Raw genomic sequence first — 17,295 nt, forward strand, 5'->3', positions numbered from 1 at the left:
CATAAATACCCTTCATCAGATTGCAGACAGTCCAGTGCTTCTGCAACTTTAACGTGCACGCAAATCACCTGAAGGTCTTGTAACGCGTAGCTTTAAGAAGATCCTGGGATCTTTCACTTATCCGTGGAACCCTGTGATTTGTAACAAACGTATGACTTATATTTACTTGTATTTTAATTAACTGTGGTGACAGATGATATAAAATGTGTGGAGTGACAGACAGGTGGAGAACGGTGGGTCTCTCTAAGGGTGTGTAGCCCTGGTTCCACATAAACGGGCATCTCACGTAAAGAGTGCCTGCTTACTGGCAACGCTAACAAAACATCACTCTCAAAGCACACAAGACAGAATGACAATATAGGCCAAACTCATGAACATTTTACACAAGTTTTAATGAATATCTCAAAGCAGATGTACATATACCCTCCTCTGCCCTACACTCCTCTTATGTAAATTCCAGTGAACCCAATCGCCCTTATAGGAGGGATGAAAAATCCATTTTTCTTATTTAGTGTCAACAGCAGACATCATTGATTGATCATGATATACTTCCTCTAGATTCAGAATCCATTTGAAAATAGGATTTAGAGTCAGCACTGAAGTGGATACCTATTTGCCCTCCTATCTTAGAGCCTTTCTAATATAAGATGGATAGCAGTCAGGATGACAGCCAGGAATTCTCCCCTCCATTCAGGCAAAGACCCAAATGAAGAATCTAATCAATGGAGTTTGGACAAACATGCCTCAGTCCATTTTCCCTAAATTACATCCAGCTAACCAAGCTTTCTGTGTACAAAAGTGGAGAAACGGCGTCAGAAAATCCTTAGAATTGCATATCGCTTTCTTGACATCTTTGTAGAGCAGGGCTTACTGAGTGTTCATTGCCTACTGTGACACATTCACTTTGACTTAAATAGTGCCTCACCTGACAGTCAATGCAGACCCCTCCACCTGCATAGATGCCTTGGCTATTCAAGCTTGCCTGCTGCCTCTCAACTTCTGGATCATAGTAACAGTCGATGGCGTGGCCATGGCAGTTGCATGCTGAAAAAAGAGCATTCTAAGTTAGTACTCCACCGTGACTGTGAGACCCTTAGTAAATTCCCCCAGAGAGTATTGTTGCTACACTGAGCTACAAGAAAGTCTATTCTGGAACACCAGGGATACCCCCAGTGGACAATTTGGGGGATTTTTACACAAAGACCCGCCTATCATCATATACAATTTATACCTTCTTTCATCTTATGTTAAGTGAGAGAGGTTTCTCTTTTTTAAAAAATAAGATATATAATTACAAATTAAGATAAACCAAAATGCCAATTAAGCTTTATGCACAAAGAGGATATTACTACTACTGCTATTGTCAAGAATAACTGAGGGACTTCCCTGGTGGTCCAGTGGTAAAGAATCCGCCTTACAATGCAGGGGACGCAGGTTCAATCCCTGGTCAGAGAACTAAGATCCCACATGCCGCAGAGCAACTAAAGCCCGAGTGCCACAACTACTGAGCTCGTGCACCTCAACTACTGCCTGCACTGCCACCAACTACAGAGCCCATGCGCTCTGGAACCCACACGCCACAACCAGAGAAGAGAAAAACCACACTCCACAGCTAGAGAGTAGCCCGCGCACCACAACAAAGAGCCTACACACTGCAACGAAAAAGGATCCTGCGTGCCTCAACAAAGATCCCCCGTGCCACAACTAAGACTCAAGGCAGCCTATAAATAAATTAATTAATTAATTAATAAGAATAACTGAGCTCTTGGTACACTGTGAAAAGCATTTTATATGCATTATCTCATTTAATCTGCACAATAACTTTCTAAGGGTGGTGCTATTATGCCTATAGCCCAGATAGGGAGTCTGAGGCTTAGAGAGGTTAAGGGACGTGCACATAGTCACAGACTTCACGAGTAAGAGAGGCAGAATCCTGACTTGTCTTTCTGTGACTCCAACACCTATTCCCAGTCAACACTCTAAGCCTTTCATCCCAGCACTATCTACAATAGTGATCAATTGGAAATAATCCTAACATCTAATTATAGGGAAATGGCTAAGCAAACAACAGTATATTTGCTTGCCTGTCAGTTCTATGAAGTCAAGAACTGCTCCTGTTTTGTCTGTAATAGAGCATCGTCCCCAGCACACAGTAAGTACTCAAACACTTTTTAGATACACTTGAATCCAGAGAATGACAATACTATTGAATACGTGCCATCAAAAAAGATGTCAAAGAGTTTTTAATGATATGGGAAAATATTTTAAAATATCAAGTGAAAAAGCTCAGGATATAAAATTGTATAAATAATATACCCTTGAGCATTTAAAGTATGCATGAAAAAAACCACTAAAATACCTAACAAAATATTAACAGTGGTTCTCTTTGGGTAGTAAAAGTATTAATGATTTTACTTTAAAAAAAAATTTTCCAAGTTATCTACAAGTAATGTATGATGCTTCTAAAATTAGAAAATATGATTTAAACCCCATTTAGGATTTTCATCATTGCCAAGATGAAAAAAGATCTAACAAGTAAAACACTCATTCTCTCTTAGGGAGAATATATATTCACTACATTCCACCTAGATCCAATTTTCCAAGTCTTTCTAGGAATTTATGTGTTTTAATCAAGTTCTCGGATAAATCTATTAGGGTTAGATTTTCAAGTTACCCTGTTTTTAACAGGCTGAGCCCTTTCTTATTTTCATTTCCTCAGTGGTGCCATGATTTTTAAAAAACTTCTAAGCATTTACATTTACTACGTCAGTTATTTCTTAAGAAGTCTATTTATTTTGAATTGCAGTAACTCAAATGGAATTTAGAAAGCATCTAACAAATATCTTAACAGGTCTGATTTCCATAGGCTGTTTATAATTTTTAACCATTTTGGCAAGTGTAAAAAGGTTAAAAACTTATGAAAGGAAATGATTTAAAATTTGTCATATGTGTTGGAGTGAAGCGGTGTCATTCACTGAGCGGTTCCATTAGTCTGGAAAACTAACGACACGATGAATGTTGGAATTCATGTGATGACACTTATTCAGTCAAAGTATCCTAAACCAGCACCTGAAAGTATTGGAAGAAATAACCCCTGATTATTACTTTTGCCTCTTTGGGGCCCTATTATCTAGGGGTGAGGAATCAGGAATTCACTGCAAAGGAACCTGTTAACTATGACTCTAATGTGAGAATGGCCATCCGGGTAACGACCTGGACCTAGAGATCACCTGAGCGTTCACCTTGGGCAACACCTTCCAACAATGTTAGCAACTCTCAAAGCATGCTCAGAATTCCCCACTGGAAATGCATTTTAAGTAATTTTGCTGGTCACAGAGATCATCAGTCTTATCTCTTAAAGTTACAAGAACTATTTGGCCAGAAAGTATAAAGTATAGATTCTTCCTTACACATCTAGTTCAACAAACCTGTATCCAAACGCCTTTTGGTCATTTCAAAAAAGCAAATCCGTCTTCAAATGCTAAGAATATTCAGAAAAAATAGGCCACAGTCTCCAAAGCCAATAACTAAAAGTTACAAAAATGTTTCCAGCAACTGGAATAAATATATGGCCTTCTAAGAAGATGGGTTTAAAAAAAAATCTTCAGTTGGATGTCATGAGCTTGTTTGTTTAAATAACAGTTTCCTTACTTTATATTGTGCCCATAATTAAAAGCAGCCTCTCCTCTTTCTTCCTTCCTTCTCTGGTCCCCTCCATCCTGCATCCCCCTCAGTCCTATTCCCTCAATACTTCCAGCTCTGTTTAGACATCAATCTCACCACCTTCTTTGAATCTCGGTCCTCCGAATAATTAGGATTCCAATCCAGTATCACATCCTAAGAAATGATACGGGTTTACAATTTAATAGTGGCTGCAACACATTTTAGATTGCTAAAAGGAAAGGCCAATTGTCAAAGCCCAATCCTTGCATATAGTGAATGCTTAATATATATTAACGAGCGTTACTGTTGTTATTTTTGTTCTCATATTTGTATCTGAATTTAGAGTGGGGCACTGTTACCTCCAGTCTGTGAGTTATTTGCTGCATAAGACAGTTCGGAGTCCCTAAGACTGACATGATCTCGCCCTCTTCATGAGCATGGGGAAAACACTGCATCAGTCCTCAGAGATGGGGGGCTGGGGATCATGGGTGGGGCCTCGCTTCCTAGCACCGCTCCCCCATCACTCACCTTCACACTCATTGCTCTGCTCCCGCGTGGCAGGCCGCCAGTGCCTCTGATTGTACCCTGCACAACAGCGATCACATGTCTCCCCACAGGTGTGGTGCTGGCATTCACACCGAAACCTGAGCATGTAGCAAAACACATCTCAGTTACTGAAAAGTTGTTTGTTTGTTTGTTTAACTGAAGTATAAGCTCAGTTGCTCCTGTGTGAAAAACTGAGTCATCATGGTCACCCATCGTACCACTGAGTGATTATGAGAACAAAGCACTTTGCATACGCTCTTTCAAGTCCCCCGATCCCACTTACTATCTCCATTTTACAGGTGGTGACACTAAGATCCGGAGATACTTAAGCACTTACCAAAGGTCAGGAGATGATAAACCGAGGGCCAGATTTCTAACTTAAATTTGTCTGACTCCAAAGTCCCAGCTCTTTCTTCCCTATTATGTTACATAATGATAAATCGACACAGGAGCAAGCAAGTGCTGAGTGTACTGAGGTGTGTTGAATATCAACATCTTCACAAAAATCTAGAGTAGTCCCGTGAGATGGGTCAGGTTTTTTACTTTCAAACCGGGGTCTAGTGCAGAGATTCACCAAATCCAAGAGACAGTTACTAACCAGATCTCAGAGGACCCTGCTCCAAGAGTCCATGCCAGCTCCAACAAACAGCTCCATCACAGGAGCCAAAGCTCAGATTACTCAACAAGGCAATGGAGTAAAGACAAAACTCGACATTCAAAGAACTATACACCTGCCTTAGAACGTTTCTGAGCTAAAATGAAATCGTTGCAGCCATGGTGTTAGATGAGAACTCCAAGCTCTGAGCTTCCATTCGTCTGTGCTTGAAAGAGGATTCAAAACAGAGTCTAAGAAGACCCTTGGCTGTGCCCATGGGGATCCCCTCAACTCTTCTGAGGGGAGGTGGGATGGTTATGCTCCTATGGGAAGGCGTCACGCCTCTCCCAACTCAGCTCCCCATTAAAGCAAATGGACATAGATTTAACTGGAACAGCTGGAGTCCAAACAGGCTTTTGTCAGAGATGCAGTTTCAGCTCATTGCCAATGACGTGTTTATTTGCAAGCTGAACTGAAAGAATATTTAGGGAAAATTGCTTGAAGAACATATAGTCCTACTACTCTTGTTTTTTTTTTTTTTTTTTTTTGGAGGAGGGGTTTACTCTTTTTTTTTGGAGGAGGGGTTTATTGTGGAGTCCAACTACTCTTTGAGCATTGAAAAAGAAAACAGAGCCGGGAACTTGTCTGAATCATATTGTCACTCCCAAATAATTGCTTTTTCTGACTCTCAGCCCAGGTTGATGGTTGATGTAGAAAATTTGTCCTTGCATCAGTTGTAAGGATGTCATTGAAGATGTTGTTGACTGGAGAATCCTCTTCCCGATAGCCACTCCATCCACCTCCAGGTAGATTTCTCATCTGGCCCTAGCATCAACACTCATCTTCTCCTACACAACTGATTGTTTTTTAGATTATGATCATAGTGAAATATGAAACTGAGCAGGTCTCCCTTTTTGAGTTGACTGCCAGGAAGCTCAGAATTAAATCTGTGATCCACCCATGTTTCCATACATCACAGTCAGCATGGTACCCATGCTTGATTAAATCTTCCTCTGCCTCACCAAGAGGTTCTGCTTGGTTTCTGATTGTCCAGCCGTGGCTCCCTCCACTGTCACTGAATCCCCTTCAATATAAGATTTTTTCCTATTCATGGAGGCCTCCATGAGTCATTTGTGCAGGTCACAACAGGCAGGGGGAGGCAAGGCAGTTGTGCTGATATAGACCAGTGGCAAACTGAGCCTTTCACTGAGGGATGGGGAGACAGCCTCTCCACTCACACACACTGGGAGCAGTAAACTGCTCAGCGCAGAACCCCCCAGGTCTGCCAAGGGCACGGGGCTCGGCAGCTCTTCCAAGTGGGAAGCTCAACCCCTCTCCGATGACTTCTCCTCCTCTCCCAGGTGGTACCAGTTTATCTCAGGCTCAGGGACCAAGAGTGACCTCTTTCTCCCCTCTCGCTCCAACTCAGGTCTTCCCTGACCCGGCTTCTAGTGCCTTAGGGCCTACCCTTCAGGAGTCTACATGGCAGCGATGGTTTAATCATTAACAAGCTCCTTGCTGATTAAGGGCTAGTCAGTTGATGGATTCACACTGCTATCTCAGAGAGCACCACCGGATCCCCGAAGGAGGGCTGACAGCCTTAGGGATTGTTTCTAGACAGGGAGAAGGGTGCCACAAACTTACCACGCAAGGTGGTAGCTGGCACCTCTGCCTGACCATGAAGCTAGGCCTTATGATGTACAAACCGGAATTTGACTAACAGTAAAATGTACCCCTGGTAAATGCTGCTCGTGTGGAATTGGAGACTTTAAATAAAACATTGAGAGACAACCATTACTATATCCAGCGTCTGGTAATTTCCAGCCCTTCAAAGTATCCTTCCTAAGGTGATAACACGAGTGTATACAATTGCACAACACAATATTTGAGATCCATGCATCTTACTGTATGCGAAATATACCTCAATTAAAAGCAAAACAGTGTTACACCCATGTTCATAGCAGAATTATTCACAACAGCTAAAGGATGGCAGTAACCTAAGTGTCCATCAACAGATGAACAGGTAAGCAAAACGTGGTGTATATATAATGAAATATTATTCAGCCTTAAAAAGGAAGGCAATTCTGACACATGCTATAGTGAGGACAGTATATGCTAAGTGAAATAAGCCAGTCACAAAAAGACAAATATTGTGTGATTCCACTTCTACAAGGCACTTAGAGTAGCCAAATTCATAGGGTAGAATGGTGTTGCCAGGGGTTGCTGGGAGGAGGGAATGCAGAGCTGCTGTTTCATGTGCACAGAGTTTCAGTTCTGCGCAATGAAAACAGTGCTTGGCTGCACAACAACGTCAGTGAACTGGACACTAGTGAACTTAAACCACGCCCACTTAAGAATGGTTAAGACGGTAAACTTTATATTATGTGCACGTCACCACACTTTTAAAGATGAAAAAGAATTTGAAAACATTTACCCCTGATCTCACTAGACCAGGGATGACAAACAAATATTATTTCTCTTGCCAACTCTACTCAATTATTTGTGGCTGCCTGGGGCACTGTCTGCAGCAGGGGTGGGGGAAGGGGGTCTGGGTGGCTTTGTACCTGATCATGCATAGAGTGCTGTGATTGATTAACTATGTCTGCTATGGGCTGGTTGCAGGTGAGAGGGAAGTGTAGGGGTGGAGGAGGGAAGACATACACATCATCTACTTGTTGGCATGGCAACATTCTTGTTGCGGGCAGGAACTTAGGAAGTGTTTAACAGGATGCAAACGTCTACTGAAACAATTAGGTTTATGCATAGAAAGCTGAAAAATCTGTACAATGTACTCACAGTTTTTCAGGATTGTTTGCACTGCACACTTCAGCATGGCCATTGCAAACACACTGCCCACCGATGCTGATATCCTTTATGCTATAATAATACTATAGAACAGAAAAGCGAACGTGTCAGTTTTACTAAACCCCAACGTAAACTTTCCTTTCCTAACCTTTAACACACATCTGTATTGACCCCGCTTCCTTCCATCCTGTACTCCTCAGCCTCCCTCAGCACAAAAGGGAGCCACGTTTGGGTGTAACTTTTCTTACAAAGCAAATACATTCCCCAAACAAATTGAATAGCCCACTGCTGAATTTGTCCATTTTTAAAAATCAAATGCTTTAAATGCACGGAGGGAAATGACCTCGGACAAGAATCGTACCCTACAGCCTTTGGGAAAGGGATTAAGTGCTTCCTAGTTTCTCTTTTTTTTTAATGTAAATCTGAGTTCCATAAATTGGACATATCTGTTTACCAAAAAACATCATTTTTATAACAAAAATTTTGTAACTACTGTGTTTAGGCTTCAGGAAAGGAGAGAATATTCACAAAGATGGATCAGATACAGCGCTGAGACTGGCAGGACCCGCTAGCAGTTGCGGAAGCCTTGCTAGGTCAGGGTTAATCAAAGCCAAAGGCAGAGGTTCAAGCTCCAAAAGGCCAGACAGTTTCAGACCCAGCTGAGGCTCGGTCCCTAGACCAGGCCAGCGGTATGCATAGGCCATCTCGTGGACCAGGCATGTCCCCAGCACGGTGGAGGCCTCTCCACTTGGGACCGTAGGTGGCCCCATCCGCCAGCTCCCTTACTTCTCAGACTTGGCAGGAGGCACAGGACTCAGTAAGGAATTCAGAGGGTGTGAAATCATCTTTCTCATTGAGGTCAGGCCACCAGTGAGAATATCGGTCAGTGAGGAAGTCTGTGAATTCACAGGGACAAGAGGGGTTTTGTATCTTTTTGTTGTTGCTGAGATTAGTCATCCTAAACCTCCGCACGGTCACTCAGGGCTGGGGTTCTGTTCTGATCTCCTCCCTAAAAGCTGTTAAGTGTCTTAGCTTCCCGGCAACGTCTTACTTAGTCTAAAGGCATCAACAATCCCTCTTGTTAATATGGATAAAATTCATTATTGGAGGGGTTCCGTGACAAGTTCACACTCAGAAGCTTTCATGCTGATGACCACAGAAATTTCTCTCTAAACGTGGGTTAGGGCAGCAGCGGCGAGAGAGAAGCCCTCCATCAGCCTTCACCCCAGCACACATGATACGTGTGATAGGACACCTGGTATTCTGGCTCCTCCACTTAAAGAAGCAACCTAGACCGCTGGAGAGGGAATGTCAAGATTATATATGTGATGCACTCCACAAAAAATTACTTAATAGAGAAGACTACGTTCACCTAAGTGAAAAGAAATCTACATACATACGAGTACCAATCTTGCACCCTAAAAAGACAAAAAAAAAGTGGTGAGGTACATTTGTGGCGAGGCTCCAAAACACCTGGAGGAATGGAAACGCAGTCTGGCTACAGTTGACCAGAAAGCCCGCCTCCCCCTTGTAAACTGCGTTCTTGGATCCAGTTGTAGTTCCCATATACAACGGCTCAGAGGGAGCTAAGGGGGCTTAAAAAGTCAGAAAACAGGCCACCTACACTCCAGATGACTGGCCTTGTAAAATGCTCAAAACTGTAGCAAAACCTAACTTTTCTCTCTCCCTTCCTTTCCCAGCTCCCTGACTTACTTCCCTAAGAAGCCAAACTCTATAAGGTAAGCTGGCATCTTCCATTCACCCTCCCGGGTCCACTCTCCACCCCTCTCCACCCTGCCCTTTGCCCTGGGGATAAACTTTATGGGATGACAAGGGCCTCTTGCTCTCTGGCCTCCTGTTAGGTTTGACCATTGGGAGGAACTGGGAGGGAATCAGAAGGCGGGAGAAGAGTGAGCTCGGGGTATTTATTCTGCTGGTTCCCTCTGTGCCCAGGCGACAGGGTACCGTCCTGACACTGAGAATAAACGATGTTCTTCTAACCCTAGTGGAGAGTACTGCCGCTCACCAATGCCCACACACCTCTGCTTTGGCTCGATTACATTATCCAGCCTCCTGCATCTCCGCGGGGCTCTACGACCAGTTCCTGCCAATGGAAGTGAGCTCTGTGGTTACGAGATTGTTCCTCCCTATGCTCTTTCTCTCTTCCCTCATCTGCTGACCAGGTGCAGGAGGGGCAGAGGAGGACCCTGAGGTCCTACAGGATGGCTGTGCCTCTACAGAGAAACAGCCTGGTTCCCTGAATAACTGTGTGGAGCTGATCCCACCTGCTGACCCACATTAGACCGTGACATGAGCAAAAAATTAACCTTTATTGTGTTCGCCTCTGAGACTTGGGGATTATTTGTTATAACAGCAGACTAATACCAGGATGGCTGTCCTCTTTTGCCTTTCATCTTCTCTGAATATGATCTGTCTTTAACCACCAAACTTCTAAGCTATACCTAATATTTCAGACAAGAACAACTCTTACGCCTATGACATTACTGGCTATAAAGTTTACTTGAAGGAGTTCGAGGCAATGAATTTGATAAGCAAACAAGGTACCAAAAGCTGCTGTCTTGGCATGTCAAAGCACTACTCACCCGCCGAGTGACGGTTGGATCTCTCTGTGCTTTGGAGATGAGGTGTCCAAGAAGAGTGTTGGTTCGGAGAAAACGCAGGCGGATGTTCGTCGCCTTGGTGAACTCCCTCAGGGTGTGAGAGAAAGTAAAATTTTTTGCACCTGGACGACCATTTATCAAGGACACCACAACCTAAAAGAACCACACACACATAGAGGGGGAAAAAAGTCCTTTTATCAAAATTTAGCTGCAAGTAACTAAAAATAACTCACATGCCCCCAAACACTTACTTGGTTTCTTTGAGTCATTAGATGTTTCAAAACCTGGGCTCTCAGGTTTTGTAAATCATTTCATTTACAAACCCTTTGTTCTATCACTGTCATTGTGGGGCTATACACACTATGAAATGTTCAAAGTATAACATTAAAATCTACAAATATAAAGAAACAATTTTTGTCAAGCTGCATCAAAGAAACAAAGCTAAAGTAATCTAAAATCCCGAAAGAGGGTGAAAAAAGGAAGTCTTTGGATATAAAGTTGACAGTGAACAGGACAAAAAAAAATCTATATAAAACCCAGGCTTAGGTTTTTTTTTTTTTTTTTTTTTTTTTGGCCACACCGTGCAGCATGCGAGATCTTAGTTCCCCGACCAGGGATCGAACCTGCACCCCCTGCAGTGGAATCGCGAAGTCTTAACCACTGGACCGTCAGGGGAGTCCCCCAGGTTTTGTTTTAAAGCTTGAGGCGATGAAGTCCAAGTCCCAGCCAGTTACTGAGACATGAAACACTGACCGATCACTGGAAGACACTAGATACAGCTGCTCAAGAAAGATCTCTCTACCTAAGGAGAACGAGACTGACACCCTTTAAAGAAGTTCATTTGAAACTCACTCCATGGGATGCTTCTCTGATTTTCCCCACTCTCTTTTCTCATCTTCCCTAACAACAGCCTGGCTGACTTCATAAGGACCACATGCAACCCCAATGAGACAGCAATTGTTTTCTCCCCTACAAATGATGCCCATCCTGCCAAAAAGGATCAGGGATTAGTTCTGCCACCAACCCCTCCTCTCCCCACTCTTACGGGAGGTAATGTGCTTGTGAAGCAGTGGGAGCGTTCTTTACCACAATCACCAGTGACCCACTTTCTAAATAGTCCACCAGAAAAAAGAGTTCAAGACCTGTGGGCCGTGAATCCAGAATCCTGAATTCCCAAGGAAAATTAGACCTCAAATAGAATTTGCAATGTCAATTATACCTCAATTTAAAAAACAAGATTTCCAACCCAACTCAATCTGGGAGTCTTCGATGTGATTCCTTTCCATCTATGTTAGATTTCCTTAAAAGTGCAAGTTTCACAATTATGAAAAATGTGGCATCTTCATGTTCACTTCTGAGTCTTATCTCTCAAGGCCTCCCAAATCTACTTACCTCACCATTCTCCAATGGCACGATCCGGGAGTAATCAGTAGTACAAAGTACATCATCGTCTCGCGTGATCGCCCTATTTGCTTCCTGTCCAAACTGTTCCAAACAGTCTACTTTAGAATCTAGGAAGGAAACATGTTAGTACTGTAAAATAAAATATTATCATCTTGCTGTAAATCCCTTAAGAAATCTTATGTTTACTTAAGAATATACATGAAAAGGGAAAGAACAGAGAAGCATTTAAGATTTTTAGACAGAAGCTTAGAATGAAATTCTTAATTCACGAAAGAAAATACCAAGCCATTTCAGGCCACGTGACTTTCAACAGAAATGTCTGGAGATACGGTTCTAAATCCTCATTCCTCATTAGGCAAGTTTACCCTCTAAGGAGCATTCCTGGAAAACCCAATGCCTTTGTAAGCCAAATTCCTGTCCACCTCAATTTGTCACAGGGTTCAGAGACCCAGACATTCTTCATTAGTGAAAAACACAAGGTCAAGGTAAGTAATGTGAAAGGCAGGATCCATAAAGATGGAGCTTAGTTCCTAATTCTACATAAAAGGAAATGGGCTGGGACTTCCCTGGTGGCGCAGTGGTTAAGACTCCGCGGTCCCAATGCAGGGGGCCTGGGTTTGCTTCCTGGTCAGGGAACTAGATCCCACATGAATTGCCACAACTAAGAGCCCGCATGCCTCAACTAAGGAGCCCGCCTGCTGCAACTAAGACCCGGCACAACCAAATAAATAAATAAAATATTTTTTAAAATAGGGACTTCCCTGGTGGTGCAGTGGTTAAGAATCCGCCTGCCAATGCAGGGGACACAGGTTGGATCCCTGGTCCAGGAAAATCCCACGTGCCGCGGAGCAACTAAGCCCATACGCCACAACTACTGAGCTCTCGTGCCACAACTACTGAAGCCCGTGCACTTAGAGCCCGTGCTCCACAACAGAAGCCACCAAAATGAGAAGCACACGTACTGCAACAAAGAGTAGCCCCCGCTCGCAGCAACTAGAGAAAGCCCACATGCAGCAACGAAGACCCAATGCAGCTAAAAATAAATAAATACAATAAATAAAATTTTTAAAATATATATATATTAAAAAAAGGAAATGGACTGAAGCTATGGCCCAGTTATAGGTACACTGCTTCCCCCTAAATAGTAGCAAGAACCATTATCATAAGAGGTGTTTCAACCCCAGTTATACATGTGTATCCTTGGAATTCATGCAAGTGCGCTTGAGAAATAGGGATGTTCCAAGGGTAACCTAGAAAGTTAAAATTGACCAGCCCCTGACTAGCCACACTGAGAGACTAATTTTCTACTTAAACCCACAGTTTTGATCTGCTGCCAATAATTCAAACCCCTCATAACATGGTAGGCTAGATTACTTACGAGCAAAATATTGCCAAGGTGAGTAGGTGCTTCCGAAGTCAACGGATCTTTCCAAGACCCAAAGATCAGGGCGAGGAGAATTTGCAAATTTGATTAAAATATAGGCCACCTGGAAAAGCTGATAAAGCAAAGGACATACAGTTACTCAAGTCGCCGCATCTGTCCACACCCTCCATCATCTCTATATGATGCTGGTTCCCAAGGCAACACATCTAGCCACACCTCTCCCAAGATCCAGATCCCATTTCTAACTGCCTACTGGACATCTCTAATTGGATGCAGCCTCTCAAGCTTATCATGCTCAAAACCAAAATAATCATTTTTTCTCTTTCCACCGAATCTATGCATTAATCTTTGCCACATCTTAATCATTATACCCTTGAATTTCAACCAGGCTACACAGCACCTTCAAGTCTGTACATTCAGTGAAGTCTGATGTCAAACAACCATCGTCATGGGCTAAGCTCTTCCATGAGCAAGAGCCGGTAGTGCAGCCCTGAGCGTCTCCCGCGAGTGACACAGCCCTGGTTCCAGATCTTGGAGAGCTCACGGCTGCAGACCTGAGACCTGAGCGGCCGCTTGGTAGAGTGTAGCACCTCCTTCTCCTGTGCCATCTCCACTCAGCCCCTCTTTTCCTGATTTCTCTCCCTCTTACTGATTTTCTTGTTCATCCTCATCACTCTTTGCCCACGGCCAGGACAATGCAAACGTATGGGAGACATGAAGCGCGGCTTTGGTCCAGTTTCTTCATCCTCCCACTCTTGAATCCCAGTATGCCTCCATGATGGACCCCAGGAGTCCCTGCAGTCCACTCCCACCCCCTTCCCTCAAAACTTATATCTGGCTTGACTTGTGAACCCTGAGAGTCTATATGCTTAGCAAAGTGCCTAGTATGAGTTCATTGTTCATGACAATGAACATGGGTGTTAAACAAATCTGCTAACATGTTAAGAACTGGGGATTATCCCCACCCCCCCACTCCCCAACCACAAGGAAGAGATTCCACAGTGACTTTCAGAAGAAGACTCTGCCACCTTATTAACTAGCCCAGTAGAGCCATTTGAACAATGAGCTCATCTAGTTAGAGAGAGAGGCAGTACTCAGACCCTGTGGGATCCTTTTATTTCTTAGGGGAAAAAAATAAGGGATTTTCATCTGCATATTTTTCACATACTATAGTATGGTAAGAGTCATATATATATATATATATATATATATTTTTTTTTTTTTTTTTTACGGGAGGCCCGCCTCTCCCTGCCCTCTCCCATTGCGGAGCACAGGCTCCAGACGTGCAGACTCAGCGGCCATGGCTCATGGGCCCAGCCACTCCGTGGCATGTGGGATCTTCCCGGACCGGGGCACAAGCCCGCATCCCCTGCATCGGCAGGCGGACTCTCAACCACTGCGCCACCAGGGAAGCCCCCATATATATTTTTTAAAGTCTCAGAGCTACTAGTTGATTGTGAATGTTCCCAACTCGTCACTAGAAGCCAAAATCTCTAGGGCAATGGTTCTCAAATTTTAGTCTCAAGATACCTTTACATTTTTAAAAATTATGGAGGACTTTCAAAAGCTTTTCTTTACGTGGGCTATATCTATTAATTAAGAAATACCATATTAAAAATTAAGGCTGAGAAATTTTTAAAATACATACTACTAATTCATTTAAAATAATAAACCATTACATGTTAACATAAATACCATATTTTATGAAAAAAATACTATATTTTCCAAAACACAAAAATTATAGTGAGAAGAATAGCTTTGATTTACATTTTTTAAATCTCTTTCAATGTCTGCCTTCATAGAAAACAGCTGGATTCTCATAGCCACTTCTTCAGTTTGTTGTAATACGTTGTTTTGTTTGAAGTATTTGAAGAAAATCTGGCCTCCCATAGATCTGTAATAGGAAAAAGGACCTAAGAGTTTGTGGACCTCCTGAAAGGTCTTGGGAACCCCATGGGTTCTCAACCACACTTTGAGAACCATTGATCTTGGTCACAGAGATTATCCTTTGCTCTAAGAAGCCCCTTTGCTTACTTCTCTGTGGAAGGAAGAATTGTCACACCAATTAGTGAAAACCTTAAGTTCAGCCAGTTTTGTCTCAAACACTTGCTCTTTGATCTTGAAAAATCTGCTTCCCTGGGTTCAGATTAACGCTCTCAGATTGTCTACCCATCCTTGGAAAAAAATGATCCAACCTCATGTAAGGTAGCAGGATACAAAATTAATGTACAGAAATCTCTTGCATTCCTATACACTAATGAAAAAAAATTTGAAAGAGAAATTAAGGAAACACTCCCATTTACCACTGCAACAAAGAGAATAAAATACCTAGGAATAAACTTACCTAAGTAGACAAAAGACCTGTATGCAGAAAACTATAAGACACTGATGAAAGAAATTAAAGATGATACAAACAGATGGAGAGCTATACCATGTTCTTGGATTGGAAGAATCAACTTTGTAAAAATGACTGTACTACCCAAGACAATCTACAGAGTCAATGCATCCCTATCAAACTACCAATGGCATTTTTCACAGAACTAGAACAAAAAATTTCACAATTTGTATGGAAACACAAAAGACCCTGAATAGCCAAAGTAATCCTGAGAAAGAAAAATGGAACTGGAGGAATCAGGCTCCCTGTCTTTAGACTATACTACAAAGCTACAGTAATCAAGACATTATGGTAGTGGCACAAAAACAGAAATATAGATCAATGGAAAAAGATAGAAAGCCCAGAGATAAACCCACGCACCTATGGTCCCTTATCTTTGATAAAGGAGGCAAGAATATACAATGGAGAAAAGACAGCCTCTTCAACTGAGAAAACTGGACAGCTACATGTAAAAGAATGAAATTAGAACACTTCCTAACACCATACACAAAAATAAACATAGGCAGAACACTCTATGACATAAATCACATCAAGATCCTTTTTGACCCACCTCCTAGAGAAAGGGAAATAAAAAGGAAAATAAACAAATGGGACCTAATGAAACCTAAAACCTTTTGCACAGCAAAAGAAACCATAAACAAGACAAAAAGACAACCCTCAGAATGGGAGAAAATATTTGCAAACAAAGCAACTGACAAAGGATTAATCTCCAAAATATACAAGCAGGTCATGCAGCTCAGTATCAGAAAAACAAGCAACCCAATCCAAAAATGGGCAGAAGACCTAAATAGACATTTCTCCAAAGAAGATATACAGATTGCCAACAAACACATGAAAGGATGCTCAACATCACTAATCATTAGAGAAATGCAAATCAAAACCACAATGAGGTATCACCTCACACCAGTCAGAATGGGCATCATCAAAAAATCTACAAACAATAAATGCTGGAGAGGGTGTGGAGAAAAGGGAACCCTCTTGCACTGTTGGTGGGAATGTAAATTGATACAGCCACTATGGAGAACAGTACGGAGGGTCCTTAAAAAAACTAAAAATAGAACTACCATATGACCCAGCAATCCCACTACTGGGCATATACCCTGAGAAAACCATAATTCAAAAAGAGACATGTACCACAATGTTCATTGCAGCTCTATTTACAATAGCCAGGACATGGAAGCAACCTAAGTGTCCATCGACAGATGAATGGAAAAAGAAGTGGCACATATACACAATGGAATATTACTCAGCCATAAAAGGAAACGAAATTGAGTTATTTGTAGTGAGGTGGATGGACCTAGAGTCTGTCATACAGAGTGAAGTAATACAGAGTGAAGTAAGTCAGAAAGAGAAAAACAAATACCATATGCTAACACATATATATGGAATCTAAAAAAAAAAAAAGGTTCTGATGAACCTAAGGGCGGGACAGGAATAAAGATGCAGACATAGAGAATGGACTTGAGGACACAGGGAGGGGGAAGGGTAAGCTGGGACGAAGAGACGAAGTGAGAGTGTAGCATTGACATATATACACTACTAAATGTAAATTAGATAGCTAGTGGGAAGCAGCTGCATAGCACAGGGAGGTCAGCTCGGTGCTTTGTGACCACCTAGAGGGGTGGGATGGGGAGGGTGGTCGGGAGACGTGAGAGGGAGGGGAGATGGGGATATATGTATATGTATAGCTGATTCACTTTGTTATACAGCAGAAACTAACACAACATTGTAAAGCAATTATACACCAATAAAGATGCTAAAAAAAAAAAAAGCTAGTTAGGAATTGTAAGGTACCCTGAAAACCATAAAGCAATACCTAAAGGAAAGAGAAATAATTTCCAGAATACATGTACCATTATTACATAGTGAAGGAATTCATAGG

At 42.3% G+C, this 17,295-nt stretch overlaps 1 protein-coding gene across 2 annotated transcripts in view; it reads right to left on the reverse strand.

Moving 5' to 3' along the window:
- The window catches only part of LAMA3 (laminin subunit alpha 3), a 240,003-nt gene that overhangs the window by 173,975 nt on the left and 48,733 nt on the right, over window positions 1–17,295 (reverse strand). For both annotated transcript variants that reach the window (XM_029230133.1, XM_029230150.1), the window contains exons 3-8: window positions 13,013–13,130; window positions 11,623–11,741; window positions 10,213–10,383; window positions 7,601–7,692; window positions 4,192–4,307; window positions 926–1,044 (exon numbers count right to left, since the gene is read on the reverse strand). In XM_029230133.1, the coding sequence (XP_029085966.1) occupies window positions 926–1,044; window positions 4,192–4,307; window positions 7,601–7,692; window positions 10,213–10,383; window positions 11,623–11,741; window positions 13,013–13,130 (735 nt within the window). The remainder of the gene's footprint in view (window positions 1–925; window positions 1,045–4,191; window positions 4,308–7,600; window positions 7,693–10,212; window positions 10,384–11,622; window positions 11,742–13,012; window positions 13,131–17,295) is intronic.

Source organism: Monodon monoceros, unplaced genomic scaffold, assembly GCF_005190385.1.
Source record: "Monodon monoceros isolate NGI ecotype Baffin Bay Population unplaced genomic scaffold, NGI_Narwhal_1 Super_Scaffold_1, whole genome shotgun sequence".
NCBI lineage: Eukaryota > Metazoa > Chordata > Mammalia > Artiodactyla > Monodontidae > Monodon > Monodon monoceros.